This window comes from Anopheles arabiensis, chromosome 2 (assembly GCF_016920715.1).
Source record: "Anopheles arabiensis isolate DONGOLA chromosome 2, AaraD3, whole genome shotgun sequence".
NCBI classification, from domain to species: Eukaryota; Metazoa; Arthropoda; class Insecta; order Diptera; family Culicidae; genus Anopheles; species Anopheles arabiensis.
In genome coordinates, this window is record NC_053517.1 from 48,282,755 (window position 1) to 48,300,565 (window position 17,811).

The window sequence follows — 17,811 nt, forward strand, 5'->3', positions numbered from 1 at the left end:
TGTCCACGGCGGATGGGTTCTACGCACGGAAGGCTCAAGCCAACCGATGTTGAGACACATTCCGTTGCACCAAACCGTAGACATCAACAGTAGGCTCTGCCACCGCGAGCCCTTCCCCATTGAGCCCTTCAAACGACACTACAGCACACACACACACACACTCACACGCACGTCTTTGCTGTTGTCGGTAATGAAAATTGGTCTCCCCTGAACAAAACAAAAAAAAACACTCCACTACCAAAAACTGCAACTGCACAATCGCGAGGGGGAAAACACAGCACAGCGAAGAAATGCCAACAACCCCGCGAGTACGACGCTGCGATGGCTGCGGTTTGGTTGGACGCACGAAATAAAGGGAAAACACACACGCTTTCGCCTCACGCCTTACTGACCGATTTTGGAGGGCTTGGGCACAGGTTGCTTCGCACAGTCGCGGGGTTTTGGGGCTTTTGCTCTGCGTCGAAACGAAAGAAAACGGCAGCTTACGGTTGTGCCGCACGATTTGTTTTGCTGCTGCCCGTCGAATGGTGTGTGCGTGCAATTTTTCACCAGAGCGAACCCCCTGCGAGCGAGCAACCGACAACACGAGACGCATATATCGGAACGCGCTGTGCGAGTGGAAAAGAGAGAGATGGGCAGAGAGTAAGTGCGAGAGAGCGGGAGAAAAATTGTGGATATTTTTATGCCTTACTCTACTGTCTGTAGTGGTGGCGTAAGCCCCTGAACAAGTGTTACGCACACACTTTTGCATTGTACGTCAAGCCGTGGTCGAATGAATGCAACGTGGGAAGGCCCTGGATCATGAAGGATATGGAAATAGTTATTTCAGATTATTTTAGATTATTTTATTTTGTTTGCTCAGAAGGAGCTTAGTTTATATCGAAATGAAAAAAAATGTAGCAGAATACTTCAATTTTTCCAACCTGAATACTACGTAGCTTGGTTATATACTCGATGTTCTTCTTATTTCAAGACAGTGAATTATCGCCTATTTCAAGCAAAACATTCATTTCGTTCCCTTTGCAAATACTACAATGTCCCTCTAATAAACAAAATAGTGATAAATTTCAAAACAGCATATCGGATGCATTTCTTCCCAGTTAGACCCGGTTTACCTGAAAGGACACCTCCGTTCATGTAGACCAAATTCAAATACATTTATTTGCATCGAATTCGATCGTGCCTACGAAGATGTTTCCCTATGTACAAGCGATCTGCTGCACGCTACACCAAGCGCCTATTTCTTCTTCATATACTTTAGATATTTGTTTGCGCTAAATGTATCCTCCACATCGTCGTCGATGCGAATCTTCTGCTTTGGTTTACGCTTTTCGATGCGTGCTTTACGTTCCGCTTCTGACAGCAGGCTTAGGTCAAGCGGCAGCTAAAAAAAAATACCACACAGACAGCATTAGATAGTTGTACAAACTGCTAGGTGGAAGTATTTACCTTAATGATCCTTCTTGGTTCGTGATAGCTGAGGTTGATGGTCGCACCATCGGGCAGCACCATCATGGTGGGATAGCGCCGGGCGTAGATGCTACGGTGCACCTTCACTATTGCCGCTGTGTTCGACGACAGACCGCGTGCCAGGCTGCTGTTTGCGTTTAAACTCAATCCGGCCAATAGTTTTGTAAACTGCATTGCTGTTGTTGGGTAAATATACACTATTTTATGAGTAAAAGTTAAATAACTCCTGGAAACGGCACGCGTAATGTTTTTGATGTTTGTTGTTATTGTTTTTGTCCGGTTCGAGCATTGACAGATGATATTTCGAGCAGTTTACAGTAGAGTACTCGCGCCTTTCAAGCTGCAATAATCAAGCTGCTCGAGTTTTTAAATGAGCCGCTTAAAAACGGTGGTGGTTACATTGCACGTTTAAATGTGATTACATGTTCATTTTAACATCAAATGGAGGTTCATGCAAATTTAAAATTTATGCTAAATACAAAGTTTTGGAAAAATTTGGTTTAAAAACGACGATTTAAAAGGGTGCATCTAGCAGCAAAAAAACATCTATAAAAATCCACGAACGTCACAACGGTGTAATTGTTGCAAACACATTTGTTACTTACTTACTTATCCGGCGCTACAAGTAAATCTTGGCCTGTCTCAGGAGTGTCCAAAACCGCTCACGGTCTCGCGCCTTCGTCTGCCAGCCCTTTATCCCGGCATTAGTGGCGGACGCCTTGCCACCTCAGTTTGAACCTACCAGGCCCCATTTGCTCTTGTAGACGGCATACAAAGACTTTACGGGCTGGGTTTTCCGGTCCAGCTAAAACGACGCACGTTCGAGTTTATGGCTGTCTTTCAATTGATCTCTAGATCTCTTTATATTCTTAGCATTCCAAAAATTTTAATGATAAGGTTATCAGAACAAATTTGTTTGATTGCTTTTAACATCAATACAGATCTACTATACTAAATGGAAACTTAATAAGGAGCTGCCATAGCTATCATAGCTGGATCTGTTTGATCTGTATGCTTGTTTACAAATATTATCCAAAATATTCCTTGCCATCGAACTTCCCGTGGAAGAACATGGGTCTCATTGGGTCTCATCAATTACGCATGCGCAGTTTAACCTTTCTGCATAATCAATCAACAAACAATGCTCAAGGACTTGACATAATCGAGCCGGCTGTCATCGGCATTCAATAATTAATATCAATTGGCGGCAAGCCTCTCTCACTTTCAATCAGTAGAACATATGCCCTAGAGGTTCAGTACTCCTCTATCCGCTCAATTGGTTAGCGATTTCTTTTACAGAGCGATCAGCCACAAAACAACAATTATGATTGGTCTTAAAAAGCATAGAGCATTTTTGGAACGACTTCGATGGACCTTACGGGCCCAGCACGTGTTCGGAGTGTCCTCACTAATTGTCGACAAGCGGGGTAATGTTAGGTCGGGCAGTGCGGCTCCAAAGTTTATTTTGGCGATGTTGGGACTGGCCATATCGTTGGCGGTATGGTTCATCTTATACCACAACGAGTCACCGGTCATATGCCGATCGAAAGGTAATTTGCACCGGCTGTTAATTAAGCTGACTGTAGCTAATTTAATTGCTTGTTCCATTTGCTTACCTCAGCAAACCAGGTCAGGCTATTTTATTACTTTGTCATCATTGAAACGCTGGTGGCGATTGCGTTCAATGTGATATGCACCATCAGAATAGCCTGGCCTGCATCGCAACACTCACTGGCGCAGTGTTGGGCACAGTTGATAGCAAAGGTACAGGAGATCCAAATCATGTTCCAGTGCAGTATCGAGTCGAAGCGTCCGTTCCAATTATTTTGGCTGTGGATAGCTGTGCTGTCTGCAGCGTACGGCTTTCTGCTCACGTTCATGGTTCTCACCTCGAAAGTGCTTTTCGTATCCCAAACAAATCATTTAATTCTGTATGGTTTGCGAATATACGCATACCTGTCGGACACAACCGTGTGTGCCTCGTTTGGATTGTTCGCCCTGCTGCTGAGAATTCTGATTGTTGAAATGCGACAATTGGTGCGAAAAACCACCATCAATGAACAGCAGCTCCGATCCATGATACAGCTGTATCCGGCACATTCTGCAAATCATTGAAAGTTTTTGCGCAGTGTACGGTTGGGTGTTGATTTTGATTTTTTTCGAACATTTCCTGATCCTCACGGATCGATCCTTTTTTGCAATACGCATGTATCGCATGCCGATGGGATTTTCCATTCAGCAGGTACTGTCGATGATGATGACTTGGGTGTTTCCGTTGGCGCTGAACGACATGTTGCTAGTTGGTGCGTGTACAGCAACGGAAAAAGCACTGCAGCAGTTTGAGCAGCAACTTTGTGAGGTTGGCAAAATGGCAAACACACAAAATGTGGAGTGTGAGCAAATGATCACTAGTTTCAGCCTGTACGTGGCAGAGCAGAAGCCAAAGTTTCGCATTCTGAAATCAATCAATTTAAGCTTTAATTTGATCTATGCGGTAAGTTACATACAGCGCTTACAACAAAACAGCAAGATTTCACAGAGGAAGCAACGTGTTTATTTTTATATTATTCCCAGAGCTGCGGAGTAATTGCCACGTATTTAACAGTGTTTCTACAGTTCGACAATGGAGACTCTCTCTGAGCATTGGCCTGTGATGGTTAAGGAGGAGAAAAAAAAACGACAACATGGTTGTAACGGATCTTTGTTTGAATTTTGAATTTTCGCCGTCAGCGAGCTGTCACGAGCAAATCAGCTGTCAACAAACAAAACAATAAACAACATTGCACCGGAAAGCAATATCCGCCAACAAAAACGCTGCTAGAAGTGCTTTTATCTGTTTGCTTTGCAACAAAATGTTGCACTTTTTATGAAGGTGCTCGTGCAAGTCTTAAGATAAAGCCCCAAATTGGTCCCATCAAGCAGAGCGACAACTTCTGCAGCTATGGCTGCCGTTTGCGGAACGGGTAAGTGAAAAGCTTCGCGCAAACATTCCGCCCCACACATCGATGCCACCGATTGTTATCAGCAAGTCATTTTCAACATTGCAAACAACGCGTCACACTTGGCACAATTAGCGATAGTGCATTAATTAGTCTCATTTCGTCATCAACTTGCTCCGCTGCTCCGCCGGTCCTTGCTCCGGTGATTCATAACCGGTCGCGCACCGGATCGCGAAAGAAAACTGTTCTGTCTAGTCATGGTTGCCGCGAAGATGTCTTGCACCGATCAATGGTCTCGTTTTTAGCTGCGGAAGGCGTGCGTTCACTGCCCCCGTGTGGTATGGAAGGATTGCCTAACACACCGCGCACAGATGAACAGTGAAATGCATCGTTTCGGATCGCGTGATTTATTTTTAGTCCCCGGCTCGCGCTTGCCGACTGGTGGCTGCTCCCTCTTCCTCCTACGGTGGCAGGCGCCAACCCTACGATCGTTCTTAATCAGTGCCGTAAATGTTGCGTATCGCACGGCCTGTTCCGCAATTCCGTATGGCGGTAGCAGCAATCACAACAAATTGAAATTGGCGACGACTGTCAGCGGGAATGTTGTCCGCGAAAGTGCAGTGCCGTGAAAAGTGGTGCAAGTGTGTGTGTGTGTCTGGTTGAATGTCTCCGCAGTTCCGATCCCGATGGTAAGTAACGTCTGGCGTCAATGAATCATATTGTTAAGCTCTCCTTTCTGTTCACTTTTTATTCCTTTTGATACAGAGCCTTTGGGGGGTCGCCCGTTCGATGGAGCGTACCGCTGAGCGCGGGAAACGGGATCAAAAGGGAAGGGGAGGGCTGCATGGGAATTATTTAGATTAGATAAAATCTTACCACAACTTTGTCTTCTTTACAGTTAGCCGCCACCGTGCTACGCGTTGTTGTAGTGGTGGTTTTGTTTTGACTGTCACTTTTAATTTCGTCTCCTTAACGGCTCCCACAGGGCCGGCGATGCGATGAGGCACACAGGGTTCCTTTCGATGCCCCACAGCTCAGCTTGCTCAATCACATCGCAGGCGCATCGCAGATCCGATCGAGTAACGATACCGCAGCCCGCGTGCCGATAAAATGCCGGACGCAATTCGATTTCTTTTTCTTTTTGCTCCGTTCCGACCTCTTCACTCACTTGCGTGCGCTGCAATCCATTTGGGCCCGGCGCGTACCGCGTACGTGTCCGCGCTCGTCACGAGGTACAAAACCGTTGCCGATGTAGTAGGTGCAAAAGATACTGCCCCGGTACGATATTTAGTCTTACGGTAGCGCTGAGTGTGGCGGAACACAGCAGCAGCTAGGAGCAGCAGCAGCAGCATCTTCATCGGAAGAACACGAACACGCCCGCTGCACAGAGAGGAGAGAATTTGCAGGTGACGCATTGACGCTCGAGCACGAGATGTGGCTTACATTTTATTAATTACATAAAAGGAAGGAACGTGTCTGTGCGATGAAGCATTAGCAACGGGTCTATCACGGTGAAAGATCTTGTCCCCCCCCCTCCACCCCTGTTAGGCAAACATTGCAGCTGAACAAGGCAAAAACATGGACCTGTTGGTGTTGTTACAGCTGGCCCATCAATGTCGTTGCAAAGCAAGGCACCCCGCAACGCCCGTTGTTTGGTTTAAACCTTTTCTCCATTCAGACGGGTACGGGCGATGCAGCTCACTGCCGCGGGGAAGTGTGCCATGTTACAAGTCGATTTCTAAATTATGACCCTTTTGAGTGAGTGAGTTTGCCACGTGGTACTGTTGACGCGGTGCGATGATTCTTCGTTTCCACGATAACACGTTAGCTATGCAAACACGCCATGGTTGGAACTTCCTTCCGCTGTCGAAACTGTGCGCGTGCGTGTGTGTGTGTGTGAGTGATATTGCAGCATGCAAACTCCATTAGGTGATCGAGACGAGTGATCTGATCGGCGATAAATTATCATTTAAGATGAAACATGTGGTATGATGCAATAAAGGGGTAATCGTTGATGGAACTCGCGGAACAAACATCCTGCACTGTAGTTGCACTGTTCTCAATCAAAAACAAGTGCATGCGGTTTGTCCCACTTTGGCTTCGGTTTTGTACATCAAATGCAGTTCCTGGATTGTCCCAATCAAGTGTGATGACGAATGGGGAAAAAAGTGACCACTGCTTTTGCATGTTTGCAAAACATTCTCTCGCTTGCTTTATGTTCTCCATCGCTAGGGAAATTTGCAAAAAAAAAAAAAAAAGCAGTGCAATGTTTGAACCGCCAAGCCACTTGTTAGAAATGCCCATAAACTGCGCACTAAAGTCATACGCGAGTTGTAAATCTTTGCCGGTGGTATCTAATCTTCCGCTCGGTTGAAAACTCATCATCGCTCGGAACAATTGACAGTAAATGTCCTCCATTGTTGGAAGCGCACGACCGCAAGGGACTAGTGATGGGTGAAGTTGGCAAAACTCCGGAGTCGACTCCGATCCGACTCGGATAATTTCGGAACCGACTCCGGAAGGTAGGTGTGCCCAACATTATCCGGAGTCGTTCGGAATCGTCCGGAATCGCCCGGAGACGTCCGGAGTCGTGCAGAGTCACAACACACACTACTCCGACCGACTCTAGACGACTCCGAATGACTCCGACTCCGGACGACTCGGACTCCAAACAACTCCGGGAGACTCCGGACGACTCCGAACGACTCCAGATGACTTCGGATGACTCCAAACGACTCCGGACGACTCCGACTCCTTGCAGAACTAGTGATTCAGATTTTGTTGGAGTCGGAATCGGGCTAACAATACTCGGAGTCTGTTCGGAGTCGTAAAATCGCTCCAAAGAGCACATCAAGGGGGGACAAGGGACGCACAGTTGACGCAACAGTTGCATGATAACAGAGACGCTGGATTGCCGCTAGCCTGATGGTGATGCGAGTGATTACAGTGCACGTGACTCAGCAGAATCGCATCAGATTCTGCTCTAATTGTTGCACACCCGATGGAGAATGGAGAATTGAAGTTAAAATCCACTTAAACGTTTCCACCTAATGTGTGGACTCACCAGTGCGTCCCACTTGTACACATCTAATCCTATTACACCGTCCCTTTAGAATGGTGCCTTTTGGTGGGGCTTTTAACAAACTTAGGAACGGAATGAAATTGATACAACCGTTTAACACACACACACACGCGCGCGCACAGTCCGTTTGGATGTTCCCGGAAATGGAAGGAACCGTTTCTAGCACCGAAGTGAAATGCCAACGCGCTCTGAGCCCAATTCTGTACGAAACTCGGCATCAAAGTTGCTGCCGGGCCGCGCTAATTGGCCGAACAAGCCGAGAGCAGGGAGCAGCAGCAGACGCAATTATCGATCGCCCGGGCTCTCAATGATGATGGATGGACGCACAAGCCGAACGCACACAGAATGCAGAAACACACACGCACACAAGCGCGCCCGTGTGTCCGTGGGCAAGTGTGTGCGTGTTTTGATCGTGTGTGCGCACACGGTCGGCTAGCCGCGTCCGGTATTTAAAGCGCACAGTTGGCAAGTGGTTCTCGCATTCCGCGGTGTGTTTCGGTTTCGTGTGCTTGGCGTGCCGTTGCGTCCGTGCCTTCGAGAAGCAGCAGGAGGAGCAGGAGGGGGTCTAAGGAGAGGAAAAGAAGAGAACATCTTTTTTGTGCCCGGTTGCGGCCGTCTGCGGCCGTCTGCGTTCATCTCGGAAGGGTGTACCAGCGTGATTGTGTACCATTTTGGAGCGTTACCGGACGCGCAGGATACAGTCTCAAAAGCAGGTTGGTAGTCTCTCGATATACGAAGCAAATCCCCCCCCCCCCTCCCATAGCCGGCGATCACACTGCCCCAGGAAAGGAAAGGCGGTGTGTGCCTGTGTGTTTGTAGGTTAAGTTCAGGGATGAGTGGACATGGACGGACAGAGCCGGTTCCGGTTTTTTTTTTATCCCCGAGGCCACCACTCTTTGAAAGTGTTTGCCCTCTCGGGGCTGCCCTACGGGTGCCTGTTCCATTTCGAATTTCGGAGTGGCGGGTTTCTCAAGGTGCAGTTGCAGCAGTGGAGCCGGGAGGCGGGGGCTCGATCACTCGGTCGTTCAATGTCAGTCGTGTAATGGCTAGCGCGGTTGTGGACGGGTTATTGGCTCGCTCATATTATCCGGTGTTGCCGCGTGTTTGCCAGAGCGAGCGAGTGAGCAACCCTCCCCCCTTGCACGGCTTCCCCAGGGTCACACACACCGCACCGTTGCACCTAGACAGAAGGGGGCGCGTTTTCACCTCACCGACTACTTGCGTTGATTGTTATGCAACACGTGCAAATGCTGCAAAATCGAGGCACACGATATACGCAATGCTGGGGGGAGGAAGGTTAGGGTGCTGCTACTGCTCAGTGTCACTGGCAAAGGACCGATCCGATCAGCGTCAACACAGTCACTGCCATGCGGGAGAATTCCAACCCCCAACCGTAGTGCTGCTATCAACGTGTAGTGGTAGTGTCGTTGATTGTGAGTTACCTGCCGGCGCATGATGTTTTGATAGCATGTGAAAAGGGGGTGATAAAGATACGGCGTTTTACTGCTCGAAAGTACAAACATCCCTTTCTGTTTGGCTGCAGAGCTGAGCGCTGCAAATGGGAGAGTAAAGATGAAACATGTGTGTGTGTGTTTATGCTCTCGGAAACCGTTTTCCACTGCGACTGGGAATTCCCGGGTTTACCTACTCGCAGTGCGATGCATTGCGAGGTGCAACATGCGCGCACTGCACATTACAACCGGCCAGTCCGTAGTGGGTCGCGCACTGGTGATATGATCATAAGCTTCGCTGCCACCTTTGGGCTCAGTAACTGACGGTCAGTGTAGCGGTTAGGACACAAACACACGCCGCCTTCGGTGAGTGCTTCGTTTCCGTTTTCCGAGCAACCTGCCAAGGCTGGGCGGTAGGATGGCGTGGGAGTGGTATGGTGGGCTAGTGCGCGGTGTTGCATGTTATTATCAGCGGTGCGAGATTTGTCGGTGCTACGCACTTTGGTGGCAAACACAAGCGAAGTGCGTGTGTGTGTGTGGATTGTGTTGATTTTTGGGAAGGTGCATACCAAATAACCGTTAGAAGTACTTACCTCTCTTTCTCTGTTTGGTGTTCGTTGGCATACAAACCTACTTGTACGTGTTATGATTGGTGCAAAGGTGCAAAGCGATGCAATAATTGGCCGTCGGTTCGATGGAAACGAGTTGTTTTGGGAAAAAACCCCTACCCGCACTCGCTGGGCACAACATTGTGTAGTGTTTGGGGTTTATTGGCCCGCTGTTTAATGCAATTTGCTTGATGTCTTCGTTAAAATAAAGCCAAGATTAAAAACACTTACGCAGGTGACCAACATAGGGGTGGAATGTTATTTGCACTTCAAAACGGCGCCAGTTTCTTGATGCTTTGTTGTGGGCCACTTCACAGGTCAACACTTCATCAGCCGTCGTCGAGAGGATCGAGCTGAGCACATTACAAAGTTCAAGTGATCATCAATAATGGTGACTGGTGACACATAAACCTAGTCAAGTAGCCATGGTTACCAACGGTTCCTAGCGGACTTTGACGTAATATGGTATGATTTGTTTTTTTTCTTCTGTTGTATCGTTTGTTGGTGCAGAAGAGATTTTGGAAATGAAAATTCAAGTTGTAGAGCATATCATGTAATATTTTGGGGTTCGTTGTCTATTCGCACAGGTATTGACGTAAGTTTCAAGCCATTTACTCGTTTGCACCACCGTATGTTGCACAAAAAGGGGGGTGTCGAATAAGAAGGTAGGTGACCTTTCCGTGGCGCCGGTGGTTTCCTTCCGTTCCGAGCGAGCCGGTTCGTTGGGGTGATTCCCATTCAACTCTGGGCGGCATTCGACAACTTTTGCCACCAGCGAGCTCGATTGCGTGCCCGCCTTGCCGCCGGATAAGTTGTAACTTTAGCAAACTTAAGAAGCCGGACCGCAAACCAAGTACGTTTCGCAGGCTGGCTGTCAGTCGCATGGCACCAGAGAGAGAGGGGGCTGTGGAGCTCTTTGAACGTTGGAAATGATGGTTGCTTCATACACACAGCCACAGAGGAAGGCGTTGAAGTTGAGCTTAGTGTGAACGCAAAAGCAAGAAACAAAAATCCCCATCTCGACGCTCGATGCTGGGTTTACCCGGGCTCAAGATCAAATCCCGTCTGCGGTCTGCGGGCAGGACGGGTGGACGGGTTTTGTGGAGCCGCACCGAAACCTTACTGTCAACTTTCGCCATCCGGCAAGGCGCACGCGAAATTGTGCGCGAAAGTGACGAGTGAGCGTTATGAATATTCCGATGAGTTTGGAGCACGGTGCCGACGACGTGCGGTTGGCTTTCGGCACGTGTCGCTCCCTGCGTCAACGTCTTGGTGTGTAGTGCGACGCAGCCGGAAATCCGATCCGGCCACAGTATGGTCTTGGTGGGTTTGCACAGTTGTTTGCTAATGTAATCCTTGCTGGCACAAACGCCTGAACCGGGCGGAAAGAAGGCGGGCGAACACACAAAACTAGTGCTGATTGATGAATGCCATTAAATGCGACCGCTTATTAATACCCTTGCCTTCTTTTTATTAGGTCTTGCCAGCGCAGAGTGTTTGCAACCATCGGCTGAAGATGACGAGGACTTGCTGGAATCCAGTCGTGACGATACTTTGGCTGTGCGCGCTTGCCACCGTCCGGTGCAGTGCGCAAACGACGATCGGTGCTAGCGTAGTGCTCGATCCACAGGATGTGACGGTGATAGTGGGCGAGCGGCAGTCGTTCTTTGCCAAGGTGCGGGGCATGCTGTCGCAGGACGCACGGCTCAACCTGACCACCGACCATACCGATCTGGTCGAGATCTTTCCCACCTCGATCGTGGTAAGCCCGGGCGACGGAGGTTTCATCGATCGGGTGTACGAGATCGTACTGCTCGGCCTGTCCCCTGGTCAGTTCGATGTGGATGCGAACGTGCTACCGACCGGGCTGATCGATGATGCGGCCGCGTTCATTCGCGTGACGGTCGCCAACTCGCAGCCCATCATCTTGATCTCGAGCGTGATCGGGTGGATCTACTTTGCGGCGTGGACCGTCTCCTTCTGGCCCCAGATGATCGTCAACTATCGGCGGCAGAGTGTGGTGGGACTGTCGTTCGACTTCCTCACGCTGAATCTCGTCGGCCACTCGGTGTACGCCGCGTTCAACTGTGCGCTGTTCTGGAGCGGCTTCATCGAGCAGGAGTACCTGGATCGTAATCCGCGCGGTCTCAACCCGGTACTCGCCAATGATGTAGCGTTTTCGATACACGCCACCATCGCTACGCTGCTCACGGTGACGCAGTGCTTCATCTACGAGGTAAGAAGGGATGCGATTTTGATTGACGGTGTGATGCTCAAATTGTTGTTTCTTTGTTGTTTCCATTTTTTTGCCTGTGGTGCAGCGTGGTGAGCAAAAAGTGTCCCGAATCGCCTGGGGCATCATTACCGTGTTCATCGTCGTCATCGTCGTGGCGGGTGTGCTGGTCGGTACGGCCACCTTCCACTGGCTAGACTTTTTGTACGTGCTGAGCTACATAAAGCTTTCGGTGACGCTGATCAAGTACGTACCGCAGGCGGTACTGAACTTCCGTCGCAAGAGCACCGTTGGCTGGAGCATAGAGAATGTGCTGCTGGACTTTACCGGAGGCATGCTCAGTATGCTTCAGATGCTGCTGAACGGTTACAATTATGGTAAGTTTGTGCTATTTCATGGAACCATCTGTAAAAGGCTAAAAGGCAATTTTGTTATATCTTGTTCCAGATGATTGGGCCTCGATATTTGGCGATCCTACCAAGTTTGGGCTTGGATTGTTCTCTGTGATGTTCGACATTCTATTTATGGTGCAGCATTACGTCCTCTACAGGTATGAGTGGTTCCGTCGAGTCCTCTGCAGGATTCGATACATGCATGCAAATCCACCCCACACTAGTCCAAGTTACTATTGCCCCCGTTTAGTTTCTATAACTCTATCGCCCACACTTTGGAAGGACCGATTGCATACAAACCAAACATAACACCCAGCTCTCCAATGTTACCTCTTTCCAGAACACCGCAAAAACGGATCGATCCTATCGAATCTAACCTAGAAACATTGCTCAAACAACCGCATGCCATTACCAGCACTGATACTGAATAACTTACACGCCCGTAACACGTCAAACACCCTTAATAAACAGTTACACGGTGACGAGCGATCGTTCACTCGGAACAACAACTACAACAACTACATCAACAACTACACACACTACTCACCCCGGGGGCAGGAATGAAACATAACAAACAGAAAACAAACCACAAACTCAAATATACGGTTCGTCGGATACAGCTAATCCTATGCTAGATTAACCTTTTTTTAACAGATTAACACAAATGAACTTTTGATCCTTTTTTGTAAATTTAACTGACATTTCCACTTTTAACGTTGTACATTGCAGGAATCGTGCGAATGAGAAAACGTTACAGGAAGACTCGTCGACTACGACCACCACCGCGAGTAACGGAGGAAGCAAGGACAGTCTGCCGTAAGAAATGGTTGTGTCCGCGCCACTCAGAGACCACATTAGGCATAAGCAATCCTAAGAGACTACGATAATAATGTACATCTAGCTGTAACGCATTTCCTCACTTGTTTCGCGTGCGCTTCATCCGCCATAGGTGATAGGTTAGCTTTAGTTTCATTTTTGGTGGCGTACCGTCACGGTACCGCCAACCTTTGTGGATGCCATTTGCGTTTTTGATTCGTTGGATTGATTGTTTTCGTATTAGAGTTTGACGAATAAGGATGAAAAAATAAAGTAAGATTTTGTGAAATGAAAATGAATGAATCTGTTGCTTAATTTTAGTTAAAAGCGTCTTGTGTGCTTTGTGGCTCTTTTTTGCAGCCTCAAATATTGAAAAATAGCATTTTAATAATAATTTTGCCTTTTTTTCTTTTTATTTTTTTTATTTTAGCAAAATGCGTTTTTGGACTGTTACTTATTATTGGTAAGTTATTAATAATCATCGTTTTGGAGGTAAAATAATAATAATTTCGTTTTTTTTCTCTCGCAGCAGCATCAACGACGGCCCAAAGCAACAAAACGCTGTTGCGCTTACAGTTTGGACCACAGGACACGACGATTATCGTGGGTCAAGCTAAGAATGTAACGCTTCGCTTACACGGGCCCCTATCCGAAACGGTGACTGTAAACTTCACGCAAACCAACGCCACTAACGCCAATGCCTACGTGCAAGTGACACCCAGTACGATCGCGTTCACTCCGCCATCTTCCAATTTTATCGACCGCTCGGAGCGCGTGTCATTGCGCGGACTGCGGGCAGGCATATTCGATCTGTTGGCCCATCTCTCTCCCTCCAGCGCACTGGTCGACCAAAGCCAAGCGTTCGTGCGCGTCACGGTAGCGAAATCGTGGAGTCTTATCAGCGTATCGTCCGTGATTGGCTGGACGTACTTCCTCGCCTGGACGTGGTCATTCTGGCCACAGATATGGGAAAATCGGACCCGCGCCAGCGTAGTCGGCCTTTCGTTTGACTACCTCGCGCTGAACCTGCTGGGCCACACGATGTATGCCGCCTTCAACTGTGCGCTGTTTTGGAACGGTTCCGTACAGGCGGAGTACCTGCGGCGCAATCCACGCGGCTTGATACCGGTGCTGGCAAATGATGTGGCGTTTTCGCTGCATGCCGTCTTTGCCACGGGGCTGATCATTGTGCAGTGCTTCTTCTACGAGCGTGGCCAACAGAAGGTGTCCTACACGGCGCGCGCCATCATGACCGTGTTCGCCCTGGTTGTGATGATATCGGGCGTGTTGGTTGCTACCGGTACGTACCTTTGGCTCGATTTCTTCTACAACCTTAGCTACATTAAGCTAGCCGTTACATTGGTCAAGTACGTACCGCAGGCCGTGCTAAACTACCGGCGCAAAAGCACGATCGGATGGAGCATCGGTAATGTGCTGCTAGACTTTACCGGTGGATCGTTCAGCATGCTGCAGATGCTAGTCAACGGATACAATTATGGTGAGCAGGATTGATTCTGCAGACGTAAAACGGCCGCATGTTCTAACTGGAGTACTTAACATTTGGTGTTGTGTTTTCCAGATGATTGGGATTCAATCTTCGGAGATGGGGCAAAGTTTGGTCTGGGACTGTTTTCCGTGCTGTTCGATGTACTCTTCATTGTGCAGCATTACATATTGTACAGGTGAGCTACTTGCAATGCGTTTCCTTTTCCTAAACCTGTTCATTAATTTCCCGTTTGATTTCAACTTCAGAAACTCCAACTACATTGAACTTCGCGGTGAAAACTATCCCGGTCCGGGGAGCGTGACTACCGCTCCTAGGCAGAATATTTCCACTTAAACGAATGTCCGGTGCAATCCGCTTGCAGGATCGGATAGAAATTACCAAGAACTAGCTAATACGCTGCTAGAGATATTGATAAATTCAAAAGACTTATTTCATTTAATAAATTTTACATTTAGAGGCCATATAAGCATTCGTGATGTACAACGATTGTAGTAAATAGCAGAATCCGAAATTTATGTAAGATATACAAGTGGTAAACTAAGGGAAATAGAGCGAGGGAAAATCCTGAAATATTCTTTAAGAAGAACCAATCCAAACCATTAAGAATATTCAAAATGTTATGCCCTCCTGGCAAAATAAAATAAAACTTCATGGCTTAAACCACCGCAAAAGTGCTCAACCGGCCCGCTCAATGAACAAGTAAGGAGAAAAATAAAGTTTTGATCGAAATCAATTCCGACTAGCTCCGAATATTTCAGGAATCGATTCGGGATGATAGGCCCGGAATCAGTTTCCGGAATCGATACCGAAATTGAAATAAGTTACAGTATCAAATTTTTCCCTAGAATCGGAATCGGTTTCGGCATCTCCACGAGAATAAACGATGAGATAGATTTTGGTCCACAATTTTCAATATAAAAATATTAGAAAAGATAAAAAAGCGAACTAGTGATGTGCTTTGTGGAGCGCATCCACAATTCTGATCCGATTCCGACTCCGGAAAAATGAGAACCACACTGGAGTCGTTGGGAGTCGGAGTCGTCCTGAGTTTTTCGTAGTCATCCAGAGTCGATCGGAGTAGACCGGAATCGGAGTCGGTCGGAGTCAACTGGAGCCGTCTGGTACAATGTGAACGACTCCGAACGACTCCGACTCCAGGCGACTCTGAAAGACTCCGTCTCCGAACGACTCCGGGCGACTCCCGACGGCTCCAGACGATTCCGAACGACTCCGGATAATGCTGGGTGGACCTATCTTCCGGATTCGATTCAGAAATTATCGGAGTCGGAACGGAGTCGAATCCAGATTTTTGGCAGTTTTACCGACAACTGACAACGGCCGCAAAATACGTTATCCAGGAGTTATACGTGTATCAAGAATTTCCGCGTGATAGCCGATAAATCAATTATTTGATATAACTCTGACTGTATATTACTGTATAAAGCTTCTTGAAATGATTATAAAGTTCGACCCGAAGAAGAACTGTAAAACTTAGAAAATCGAGTATCAGCGAATTCGCGTAAAAAAGGTACTCTAACTGTCAGGATGATCCCATGGTTTATGTCCGTATATACTGGACGTAGCGTAGCGACCTCTTTATTAGTCACAAAGGATGTAAATGTGCTTGTAAACGATCTATTCTCATGTCGGAACTGATTCCGCTTCTAAAATTCCTTATTTTAATTTTAGAACTGATTCTGATTTCGGAGTCAATTCAGGGATCGTATTCGGCTCCGGAAATTCTATCTATCTAGTGTTATTTTAATTACTTATATTTTCATAAATTCGCAGAAATAATGAATAACTACAACAATTAAACTAAACTACTTGTCCAACTAAAATAATTGTCTAACAAAATTTTTAACAAAAAAAAGCTACATGGTACGAAATGTCGTACGACATTGTTGAACAGTGCTGATGCTCGCTCACAAACAACCAGACCACAGCCTACGCCTCAAAACGTGTTAGTGTGTGCGTGACAGCCGTGCCCTACCGACGGCCAAAGGTGTAAGCATTGAAAACTAAGTTCTCTCTCATCTCTCGAAGCGTGCGGATGTGCGTCTCGTCGTCGCTGTCGCGAGTCGTCCACGGAAAGTTAACGCGTTCAGGGCAATTCAGTGTGTTCCAACTGGCCTGCTGGTAGGTTCGAAAAGGCTCCGTCTGCACAATCGCATACTCCACGGGGCTCCGATTTTGGCCGCACAGCTCGGGCTCATCATCGGCATCGATCTCTGCCGTGCTCTGGTGCGGAAGCTGGTCGTTGAACCATCATCCCGTCCACCACCAATATCGGCGCTGTTCACCTTGCTGCCACTGCCAGCCCTACCCGTCGGGTGGAGGGGCGGGTTGCATGCACAGTTGTGGACACACATACACCATTGCGTCGATTCATTCATTTCGACAGCCGACAGAGCCACTTCCGGATATCCAGGATATTGGTCCCTGGTTCGGGTGCGCGGTCAACAGGCGCCAGGGCGGTACGGTGCCACCCTTCCAAAGAGCAAAAAAAAGGGTGGTCTAGAGCAGCATCGGAACAACCTGTGAAGCGGAAGAATCGAAGTGTGTGTATGTGTGTGTGTGCAAAGAAGGGGGCGCAAAAGCAGTGTCGTTTCGGGGTCACTTCCGCGGTTCCTGCATATAACACCCCCCGCTTTATTATTTATTTTCTGTCCACTTGGACTCGTTCGCCTCCGCTCGCTGTGTGTGTGCGCGCGCTCGCGTGTGTGTGTGTGCTGCTGCTGCTGTTACTTGTTCCAAGAACGACCGGAGTGCGGGCGCGCGCGCGCCTGTGTGTGCGTACGTGTGCATGTGTGTTTGTGTGAGTGTGTGGAGCGAGCGTAAGAGTGTGCGCGATCTCGCTCATCTCAGTGACGCGTGCGTACGTACGTACGTACCGGGCCTGCTGGTATGTGTGTGTGTGTGTGTGTGTGGGTGCATGCGTGCATGTGTGTGAGTGGTTGTGTGTGTGTGTCGGGCAGCAGCGCTAGCAGCGTGTGCGTGTGTGTTTGTGAGGTGCGGTGCGCTTGAATGGAAAGCAAAGCAACCCCCAGAGCGGTCGGTGTGTAGGACGAGCCAACACGGCGTTTCATTAATACAAACGCGCGACATGCCAAGAGGCGAACGAAGGCAAACAGCAGCAGCAGCAGCAGCAGCAGCGAACGTATCTTTGCGAGGCGCGCAATCGAAAGCGAAAAAGTGAATTTAACCCACCCCGAGAAAGGTGGGCTTGCGATTCTTGCCTGTGCAATTACTGTGTGGCGTACGAGTGCGTGAAGTAACAGGACCTCCGTGTGTAATCGCGCGCGCGTGTGTT

General features: G+C 48.3%; 5 protein-coding genes across 8 annotated transcripts in view; 3 read left to right on the top strand and 2 right to left on the bottom strand.

Annotated features, from left to right (window-relative positions):
- The window catches only part of LOC120902728, a 64,100-nt gene extending 63,562 nt beyond the window's left edge, over positions 1-538 (bottom strand). Inside the window, exon 1 of one of the 3 annotated variants that reach the window (XM_040311717.1) lies at positions 393-538. The gene's annotated coding sequence lies outside the window, so the exon portion shown is untranslated. Of the gene's footprint in view, positions 1-238; positions 365-392 lie in introns of those variants that run through there. The other 2 variants (XM_040311727.1, XM_040311732.1) reach the window with 2 other exon arrangements.
- Positions 539-1,132: 594 nt separating this feature from the next.
- LOC120893791 (39S ribosomal protein L55, mitochondrial) lies at positions 1,133-1,743 on the bottom strand. The gene is made up of 2 exons (XM_040295896.1): positions 1,450-1,743; positions 1,133-1,384 (listed from the first exon to the last, which is right to left on the bottom strand). Exons 1-2 carry the CDS (start codon positions 1,642-1,644, stop codon positions 1,238-1,240), a joined length of 342 nt encoding a protein of 113 aa, XP_040151830.1. The 5' UTR covers positions 1,645-1,743; the 3' UTR covers positions 1,133-1,237.
- A 1,745-nt stretch (positions 1,744-3,488) lies between these two features.
- LOC120894336 lies at positions 3,489-4,137 on the top strand. The gene is made up of 2 exons (XM_040296860.1): positions 3,489-3,964; positions 4,045-4,137. The coding sequence occupies exons 1-2, from the start codon at positions 3,677-3,679 to the stop codon at positions 4,108-4,110; spliced, it is 354 nt and encodes a 117-aa protein (XP_040152794.1). The 5' UTR covers positions 3,489-3,676; the 3' UTR covers positions 4,111-4,137.
- Positions 4,138-9,361: 5,224 nt separating this feature from the next.
- Positions 9,362-14,964, top strand: LOC120907058. Its single transcript, XM_040319038.1, has 11 exons — positions 9,362-9,503; positions 11,028-11,786; positions 11,872-12,160; positions 12,231-12,333; positions 12,905-12,991; positions 13,077-13,083; positions 13,125-13,131; positions 13,422-13,454; positions 13,521-14,489; positions 14,571-14,673; positions 14,744-14,964. The coding sequence occupies exons 1-11, from the start codon at positions 9,402-9,404 to the stop codon at positions 14,829-14,831; spliced, it is 2,547 nt and encodes an 848-aa protein (XP_040174972.1). The 5' UTR covers positions 9,362-9,401; the 3' UTR covers positions 14,832-14,964.
- Positions 14,965-16,530: 1,566 nt separating this feature from the next.
- The window catches only part of LOC120908350 (G protein-coupled receptor kinase 2), a 58,380-nt gene continuing 57,099 nt past the window's right edge, over positions 16,531-17,811 (top strand). The window contains exon 1 of one of the 2 annotated variants that reach the window (XM_040319265.1): positions 16,531-16,637. The gene's annotated coding sequence lies outside the window, so the exon portion shown is untranslated. Of the gene's footprint in view, positions 16,638-17,502; positions 17,719-17,811 lie in introns of those variants that run through there. The other variant, XM_040319266.1, reaches the window with a different exon arrangement.

Coding starts and splice junctions, on each gene's coding strand:
- LOC120907058 (XM_040319038.1), top strand. CDS start 9,402: ATGTTATTATCAGCGGTGCGAGATTTGTCGGTGCTACGCACTTTGGTG. Junction 9,504..11,027: donor TTGTGTTGATTTTTGGGAAG/GTGCATACCAAA, acceptor TCTTTTTATTAG/GTCTTGCCAGCGCAGAGTGT. Junction 14,490..14,570: donor AGTCAACGGATACAATTATG/GTGAGCAGGATT, acceptor TGTGTTTTCCAG/ATGATTGGGATTCAATCTTC.
- LOC120894336 (XM_040296860.1), top strand. CDS start 3,677: ATGTATCGCATGCCGATGGGATTTTCCATTCAGCAGGTACTGTCGATG. Junction 3,965..4,044: donor GCTTTAATTTGATCTATGCG/GTAAGTTACATA, acceptor TATTATTCCCAG/AGCTGCGGAGTAATTGCCAC.
- LOC120893791 (XM_040295896.1), bottom strand. CDS start 1,644: ATGCAGTTTACAAAACTATTGGCCGGATTGAGTTTAAACGCAAACAGC. Junction 1,385..1,449: donor AACCAAGAAGGATCATTAAG/GTAAATACTTCC, acceptor ATTTTTTTTTAG/CTGCCGCTTGACCTAAGCCT.